This window comes from Nestor notabilis, unplaced genomic scaffold, assembly GCF_000696875.1.
Source record: "Nestor notabilis isolate BGI_N333 unplaced genomic scaffold, ASM69687v1 scaffold8968, whole genome shotgun sequence".
Classification (NCBI taxonomy): Eukaryota; Metazoa; Chordata; class Aves; order Psittaciformes; family Psittacidae; genus Nestor; species Nestor notabilis.
The window spans coordinates 47480-56929 of record NW_009941456.1 but is presented as its reverse complement, the minus strand read 5'-3'; the positions used below and the strand labels follow the sequence as shown (position 1 = coordinate 56929).

Here is a 9450-nt window from a genome sequence, read left to right as displayed (position 1 = left end):
CTTAGCTCATTTAGGAGAGGGGGAATATCTTCAGGTCATTGTGTATGGTGCCTTAGGTGAGAAATATTAACTCCCCCCCCCCAACGGATTGAGATCTAATAGGGAAAAAATAAAGTCATAACATCAAAGAAAATGTGAAGCATAGTAAATGCAAAACATTTTGAAAGATCTTGCCCTCTGTCTGGTAAGATCTGCACTAAAACATTTGTCTTCTAAAGGAGACATCTGTATGGAGTTAGCTGTGTATGGAATAATGGAATAGCTAACACTGATATCCTAAGCCCCTGATAAGCGCAAGCAGGCAAACACAGGAGAGGGGTTTATGGTTTGCTTTATGACAGCTAGCAGGATAATGTAAGTCTTCCTGCAGAAACACTGTTATATCTGACATATCTGCCTCTTTTACCAGAGACCACCACTGACAGGTGCAGCTGGAGAGCTTCTGATGTGATGGTGAGGCCTCTGCAGTTCTCCAACACCTCTTTCCCACTCCAGAATTAAGACAACCTTGTAAAATCCTTGTCTCAGTAGAAACCTCCATAATCTCATGCAAAGTGTGACATTTTGGATAGAGAGAAAAGCAGCTACTTTGTTATATCTTTTTCACTGTGCCTTGTGCCTGATACTATACGAATTTGTTGTCTTCTACCTCTTTCCTCCCTCCAGCACTTTCTCTATCAGCTTCCTGAAAGGTTAGACATGCCATAGTCAGATGCTTCACTGATCTATGTCAGGAAATGCTCTCTTTAAGGATAATTTAAACAGCTAAGTGTCCGTCTTTCAACATTATTGTGGACAACAGTGAAATGTCAGTGTGCTAACAATCTAACCAGTACCATTTCTTCAGACTGTTTGATCTAACTTTTAAGATACTTGCATTGACCATCAGTGTCTAAACTGTGCTAAATATTATTGAAAATACTCAAATTTAACTCACTGTTAATTTTGTTGACTTGGAGGTAGAAATTTTCGAGGTTCTCACTGACAGTTGGAATGCTCTTCAGCTGATTGAAGGAGAGATCCAACTCAACCAGTGATGTGATGTTGAAGACATTGCCTGGTATTCCAGAATCTGTTAATTTATTGTGGGATAAACGCAAATATTGCAGGGCTTTAAAACCTTGGAAGTATTCATCAGGAACATTTGAGATCTGGTTATTATCAAAATACAGCATGAGTAAGGAGTGAGGCAGTCCTGTTGGTAGCTTTGTAAGTCGATTGAAGCTTAAGTCAAGATACAAAAGTGAATTCAGGCCTTTAAAAGCCCCAGAAATAGAATCTGCTTTCAGCTGGTTGTTCTGGAGGTGAACGACAGTCAGATTCACTAGCCCCTCAAGTGCACCAGGATTAACTTTTGTGATCTTGTTGTGACTTAATTGCAGGTCATCCAGAGTTTTGGGGAGTGGTCCAACAGCTTCGGTCAAATTGTTGTAGTTAATGTGAAGTTTTTTCAGATTCTTTAGTTTAGAGAAGACTCTTCCCTTAATTTTTGAATTTTCCAAATGGTTGTGGTCTAGGATCAGCCACTGTAGGTCTGTTACGTTATCAAACGTGTTCTCTTCAATGCCCTCAATCATATTGTTTCGAAGATAAAGGTATTTTATTCCACTTGGTACAATCGGAATGGTTTTCAGCTTAAGATTGTCACAATACATGGCAGTAGGGTAGCTTAAAGGACAATTACATTCTGGAGCACAGACTGCTGCAGATGGCCCAAAAGGATCATAACCATAATCATCTGCAGGACCATAGTCATATTGGCAAAAAATGCCACTAATCAATAACAGAAAAACGGGTAGGGAGTTTAAAGTCATCTTTGCAATGCGTCTTGTACCTGTATGGTGAAAGGAAATAAAAAAGTTATAACTTTATTTCCCTCTTTCAGCAATATTTGATATTTTACCATCTAAGTATTACAAATAAAAATGAATTAGGGCTTCCTGTTTAGAGCTATTAATTGAGGAAAAGAATATATTAGTTTGTTAGTATTACATTGTTACTACTATAAACTTACAGTCCCTGTCTTGTTATAATCTGCCTTTGTAATGGAAAACTACAGGTCATTCTGTTGTTGTAAGTAAACTATTCTTTATAGCTTCCTGAATTCATTCATTAAGTCACAGAAGGTTGATAAAGTCCAAGGTTTTTAAACTTGTCACAGAAAAAGTTTTGCTGAAGGCCATGGTCAGAGGCAGTTCTGCCATTTAAATTGTATCAAGCATTCCTAATATACTGAATTACCTCATATAAAAATAACATGCAGTGAATTTCCTAAGTTTTAAAAAGCCACGGAAGTTACAAACTGAGGGTAATGTTGTTCTGTATAGTGTGTTTCCAAGATGCCTGTAGCTTGAAATACCTTCTCATGGATCACATCCAGTAAAGCATGGTTCACTAAGTTTCATATTCACCTAAAGAACAAACTAATAAAAATACATAGCATATTCTCCTGGACATGTCAAACAATCAGCACTGCCTGAGTGTGCATGAGTATACTCTATCTACCACACATCTGAAATTACTGAATTTGAGATAGTGTAAGTGTTCTTGCAAACTCTATATATAACAATAAATGCACTGATCACATTGTAGAACCATTCTAATTCAACAGAGCCATAAAGCACTGGCTTCACGTAGTTGGTCTTCCAGTTCTGTAAAAGGATGTTCAATGTCCTTAGAGCTCTTTTATTGTGACCCAGTATGAGTGGTCTCACCTTACTTTTTAAGGGCATTTCTCATCAGATACTCCACAAGATGCTGATAAGTGAAATTAGTACCTTGCTTTTACTCCTTACTACCTAGATAGATGTTGGGTTGAAAACTGCTGTTCAGGCAGTGAAATGATTAACAAAATCCTTAGAGTCTTCTTATTCTCAAGTAATTTCAGAAAGTATGCAAGCCCTGTAAACAGACCACCAGACACTAATCTCAGATCTGGGCAATCTCCCAGCAGAGTAAGTTTGTCTTGCTATCATCATTGTTTAGTGTTACACAGAGTGCATAGTGTTAAAATGCAGGACTATAGCTAGAAAGTCTTCCCTAATTCTAAATTTCCTTACTTCTATGGACTTGCTAAAAGCCACATCATATTCTAGTTAGCTAATAATCTCAACTGAAGTACCTGTGAGCAGGGCCTATTGATCTCACGCAGTACAGCACAAAATTTTTTAAAAAATGTTTGCATGTTATCTCCAGTCAGTTTCCCACAAAGTCCCTCTGCTACATACTAAGCTGCTGTCCCCTGCATAAGGGGGACATACCTTTTGCTCCCATTACATCACAAACCAGAGAATACAGTGATCATTGAAATATGAGTTATCAGTACAATTTCATTTGTCTGTTCTTCACTGCTGCATGAGAACATGCAAACTCAATCTTCAATCCCCTGCTGGTATAAATAAGTACAGCTCTGCTGAAAGCAAAGACACTACAGTGACCCAATTCAGCTTAAAATCTGGTCCTGTTTAGGTACTAAACATTAAGGATAGAGGACTACTGCTTCTGTAGTCAAAGTATATTTTAATGAATATCTTGGACTACACTGGCCTCACAGTGATTTTTTTACACATCTGTATCATTTCATAGTCTTACTGATAAAGTAGCATAAACATCCTATTTTAAATTCAAATTCTATCGTTATTCTAGTTTCAATTTATATTTTTAATGCTAAATTTTATTATTAATTTCATAGGCTGACAGTTCTTTTAAACAGTATATAATGTTTATCTGCTCTGTAGAACCCTGGAAGAAATTTAAAAAGTTAAATATCAGGTGTTTTGAATTAGGTTATCAGAAACATTTTAAAATGTAGGTGACAATTCTGTAGTGCAAGGGCATGTAAGTAACACAAAATAGCAAAGTATATATGTGGTATGGTTAACCTGTTTTATTCATGGATTTCTCATTCATATATCTAGATGTTTCTGTGTCACAAGTGTAAAAGGTAAATAGATTTGTACACATACTTGTTTGTTGCACTGAACTATATGAATCCAAAAGATAAAATCAGGATACATTCTTAGACATTTGTCTTACAACATAAACATGCTTGAACTAATTGCCTGTGTTTGTTCTAACCAGTTACACTGTAAAATACCTGTGAAAATATTTGTGAAGTTGCTCAGGCAACTTGCCAAAACATACTAAATGACAAATCCCTGATTGTGGAAAATGCTTACTACAATACAAACTATTCAAACTATTTTGGAGCTCCTCTATGCCACTTTAATTCTAAAGTTGTTGTGAAACAAAATAAATATGAGCTTATCATTCAATCAGCCTTAAACTAAATATTCCTTAATTCAAACTTTCAATAGTGTACTTAAAATGTGTTTTAAATTTAACACAAAATTTCAAAATCATTTTCCTCTCGTTATTTACTTGATTAATTATTTAAATATTAGGATACCTTGTCTTTTGTAAAGGAGGCAAAATGGTTTTACAAGTTATGAATGAATAAGCAAGCAGTGAGCAGTCTTAAAAATTTCTTTATATTGTACATCAACTCTTCTTTTGAAATAGAACAAAACGGACTCTAAAAAAGTGCAACAGTCAAATGCTGATGCACAAAATATGTGAGGTTTTAAGGAAAGAGAGAAAATGAATCCACTAAGCAACCGTTGATTTGTGTTCAATTTAAAAATTGGCAAACTTATCCTGTCATGTTTTCACGTTCCCATTACAACCACTTTTAAATAGCTGAACATTACGGTTAAAACATGCAGCAGCACTTACCTTACTGCCTTGAAGCTGCTTTCTTTAATTCCCAGAGCAGATGCAATAAGAGACTGTATCGACCAATATATGCTGTAAACAGTGTCAGGAGGTACAAGTCTGCCAGATCCTCTGTGTTACAAGAGAAAAAAAAAAAGCCCTAGTCACGCTGTTCTCTGAAGCTGCTATGTCATCATGGTGATCTTGTGGTGTGGCATGTACAAAAATGCAGCTCTCTAATGAAGTGCAGGTGGATACCATATTTTGTACAAGGACAACCCATGTGTTATTCTTGTGGGATGAAAGAATGATCAGTGTTTCACAAACCTGAGAAAGTTTAGACCACTAGCCATAACCTTATACAAGAATTTTTTGTATTTTAAAGGGAAAACATTTTAGATTGTAAAACAAATTACAAACAGACTTTTGTTTTCCAACTTATTTTATACTGCTAGACATGAGCTAACAAATAGCACTCAGACCTCAATGCTGCTGGGCTTCTTCAGCCAAGTGACTCATTCATTTTTTTCTGCCTTTTTCTTTAACTATCTTGTGTCCACAGTAAAGCATCCTTAATAAAAGTTTTAGCTTAAGGAGCAGAACTAAAGATGCAAGATTATCTTTAAATTATAACCTTTTTCACAGCACTAAATACTGAGTTCAAATTTTCTTCTGCAAAACATTGGAATTTGTTTGGTCTGTAGATTTTCTTTGGTGATTGAATGTATGTTTGCTTAATAAAAACACATCCCAGGAACAGTTTTTCAGCAGTTACTGTAAACTCACTTTATACATTTGTTCATTTCTGCACTTACAGCTTTCTCCCTCTTTTCAGAATCTGGAACTACTCAGCTTTACGTTGTCTGTTTCTTATTCCATGGATGTAGTTCAAGAATGCATCTTAAGGCTTGGATAAGATGTTATTTTCACCAGGCAATGCCAAAAAATAATGCACTAAGACAGTAACTGTTTAAAGTGGGTCTTAATGTTTCCATGAGAACCTTCCCTTATCTCTAAATGGTGGATGTCTTCCCTTTTTATGGGAGGCAAGCTCTGTCTTAGAAAGTTGGATGGGGACAAACATAAAATGTGCATATATAAAGCATGCATGTGCTATTTTAAAGTGTCTTGTCTGTTTAATTGTACTTAACTCTAGCTGTTTTGGGTACAGATCAAGCTTTTTTGTCTGTTATCAACTGGCTATCTTTATGAAAAGTTGTGGTACAGGATGTGGCTGGGCTGGTGAAACCTAGCAGCTTCCTGGAGCTCCTGGAAACCTAGAGGAGCCTGGATGTGGGCTTCCCCCAAAATCTGCTGCAGATACATTTGTGTTGCATGCCAGTGTGGGTTACTGGGAGCACGGAAAGGCCTGGCATAATTCACTGCCCTTCATGGAGAACAGGAAAGACGCCAAACAATTACAGACCTCCGTACTTCTGCAATAACACAATTAGCAAAGTTGCTCAAGACAAGAGTGCTAAGTGCCAGTGCAGCCCACAGGGAGAGAACACTGCTTTTTTGATGTTCTGATATTATTCCTGTCCCCTCACATGGGACAACCATTTAGACATTAGGAAACATGATGATGACAGACCATAACTACATTACTATCTGAATGATGTAAATAAGTGAATGTGAAGTACAGCGATTACGATGGTGAATTAAGCTAAGTAGGTGAAGAAGTGTGCATGGTGTCAGAACTAGACATGTAGAAGTGGACAAAGTTGTTGTTGTTCTGTCTGTGGACAGAGACCAGATGGAGTTTTTCATGCACAGTATGATTCTTATCTGAAAATTGCTTCACTAGTTTCTGCAGACCAAGGAAAGTCTAAACTGTAGCTTTGAAAAATGGGACAACAAGCAGAAGCATTCAGCAAAAGATGAACTGTAATAAAGAAAATATTTTTAAATATTTTCGTTTTCAGGAAGTACTGAGGTTTGCTCTGTTAAGGAAGGTACAGCAAGCTGAGCAATGGAGCATAATGTTTGTAAAGATCATTTTAAAATTCACAGTAAAAACAGTTGCGTTTTCTTTCAGTAAAGATTCGTCTTGAAGGACAAGATCAATACTGTAATAAATGAATATGTATTTTGATCTTTCAGTAATAGATGTAGTTTTATATTTACAGTAAAGGTAAAATTGCACATTGGCTGCAATTACAGGTTAGTGCAGGCTTAGTACATTTTTGGCACTTTTGTATTTATGCACCAGTTGTTGTAGGTCCAGTATGTACCCTTTTTCTCATTCTATTAACAGAATTACAAAGCATGAATATTTTTATAAATTGTAGAAAAATATTATTAAACAAATGTGATTATATTTTGCAATTAACATATAGTAAAAGCTTGGGTTACATAAAATTCAGCTAAGACTTTTTTATTCATAATATTCCTGTTTTGCTATTTTAAATTAGCTAAAGGAATTGAATAGTCAAGATGAAGAATCACGTGCCTTCCAAAGCTAAATCATTAGACAACAGATTTTCCCTTTTATTAATTAAGATTTTTTTTCTATCTTTCCACTCTGCTATTTGATACTGTCCCTTCAGCATCATTCAATACATTTTCTTAATCTTGTTGTTCTGAATCATGAAGCAGTCACCTCATAAACCTCTGTATGGGAGATCAGGTAGGGACTAAAGCCCAACAAATGGAGGTATGGCTTCTTCTGCAACAAAGAGTGGGAAAGCAGGTGGGTGATTTCATCTTTATGGCCCTATTTCATGGTTTTTTGGTGGTGTTTTTTTTGTAGCTCTCAAAAGTCATTGAACAGCATGTGAACATAGTCTACCTAATTTCCAAGGAATACACAAAATAATGCGTAAATTTGCCTATGACATTTAAGTTGAAAACTGCTTATGAATATGCTTCACACCTAATAATTTCAGGACATTTCAGGTCTCTTTACAGCAGCTGTGCTCCTAATGAAGCCGTCTCAGTATGGTTTACATAAAATTAATTTTCTTCTATTACTTATTTATTAATTTTTTTTCGATGTAAAATGTCATCAAAATCTATTCTCATCTAGTTTTCTTCGGCTTGTGAGACATGAACAGAAATATTCCTTTTATTTGATTCAAAGCTCCTTTCTTGCTGATTCATATTTTCATGGCTGGAGATGGCCAAGAAGTCTGATAGGTTGCAGAGAAAGAATCTGAAAGCAGAGCTCACTGCAACTGTATATCACTTTGTAGTCATGAGTTCTAGCTTTCAGATATTGTCAAGTTACAGTGTCACAGTTTTGTCTCTTCAGTCAGAAGTGACATCCTTTCTGTTTTTTCTCTCCTGTAAAACTATCTTTTTTATAACTTAAACACGCTTCTGCATATATGGAAACTCTTCCCAATCTTTTTGCTTTTAATCCCCTTTTTCCCAAAAGACTCAGTTTCTAAAACCTAACAGATATCATCTACATCAACTGCTTCTTTCTAGTCTTAAATCATCTTACCAGATGTGTACCCTAAGAACCAAGACATTTGGGTGTCCAAAATCAAGAGTAAGAGATCTAGGTTTTAGGAGCATATAGCTCCAGAAAAAGTGTTTCTGGAAATTTTCACATTGACACATAAAATAAGCAGGAAGTTTTTGCACTGGTCACTCATAATTTAAATTAAATACTACTCTCAAGATGAAATGAAGATTAATACAGTTTAATTGCCTACCTGCAACAGAAGGTAAAGAAATCTCAACTGAGGGAAAAGGCCGTTCCATGGGCACCATGCAGCAAGCCACTTAATTATGTAGTAGTGTAGTGTTTATGCATGATGTTTGCCATATCTTTAAATAGTGGGTATATAGCCTGATAGCCTATACATACACTGAATAAATAAAAATATGATATTAATTCAATCTCCAGTAATAATTAGTTCAATGTTTTTGTGAAGTCCTGCAGCATATTGAAAATATCACTTAAGTCTGACTCATATCAAATGAGTTCCACTAAAAACAATTCAGTTCCAGATTCTGAAGCTGTAGGTGCTTATTATTTTTTTCATCTAAAAACTCTCATCCCTGCAAATTGAAATTTCATTTGTTCAGCCTCTACACTGCACTTACATGTTAAACGGAAAGTGTTAGAACACATACTAAAAGCATTACAAAATTTGTGGTGATCCAAATCCTTTTTCCCTCTCTCCTGAAAAGGAAATAACAGCTTTGGAAATTTACGAAAATGGTAATAGTGGTACAACCTATTAGCAGACCACAACACATATTTTTACTTGTGCATGAATCTTTGTTTTTGTCATTCTAAAAAATTGCTCATTGTTTAGCTTCAAACTTGACAGTGTTCATATTCTAGTACTGTTAGCCTCCTCTCCATTGCTTTTCAGACTGTTTTTGCACTATACTGCACTTAATTTTACTTGAATTGTTAATGGCAAAATTCCTTTGAGTTGATTCAAACCTCTTTGATCAAACTTCCTCTATGATAAGAACTGCACAGATGAAGGCAAAATATTGTTTTTAAAACATATTCCTCTGTATATACACTGTACATTGTATTAAAGTATTTAAAATGTGCTGATCCATGTATAAAAGAAAGTCAGGTGGCCCTGGAACATGAACCAATTCAAATTATAGCTAATGTAAAGAGTATAAGAGGATCTCAAGGAGTTATTGAGTTTGTGGCAAAATTGTAGTTACAGGTAAAAATTATAGTAGAAGCTCTTTTTTAACTACAGTTACAGGAAGAGAAGGAGGTAGAATTGGCAGACATGGCTAGCTCACTGCCTATTG

The 9450-nt window shown here is 35.6% G+C and overlaps 1 protein-coding gene across 1 annotated transcript; it reads right to left on the bottom strand.

Moving 5' to 3' along the window:
• Positions 1-902: 902 nt before the first annotated feature.
• LUM (lumican) lies at positions 903-5039 on the bottom strand. Its single transcript, XM_010020893.1, has 2 exons — positions 4735-5039; positions 903-1834 (listed from the first exon to the last, which is right to left on the bottom strand). The coding sequence occupies exon 2, from the start codon at positions 1812-1814 to the stop codon at positions 903-905; it is 912 nt and encodes a 303-aa protein (XP_010019195.1). The 5' UTR covers positions 1815-1834; positions 4735-5039.
• Positions 5040-9450: the final 4411 nt, after the last annotated feature.

What these genes read in the sequence shown, in the direction of transcription:
- LUM (XM_010020893.1), bottom strand. Translation starts at nt 1,814, where the DNA reads ATGACTTTAAACTCCCTACCCGTTTTTCTGTTATTGATTAGTGGCATT.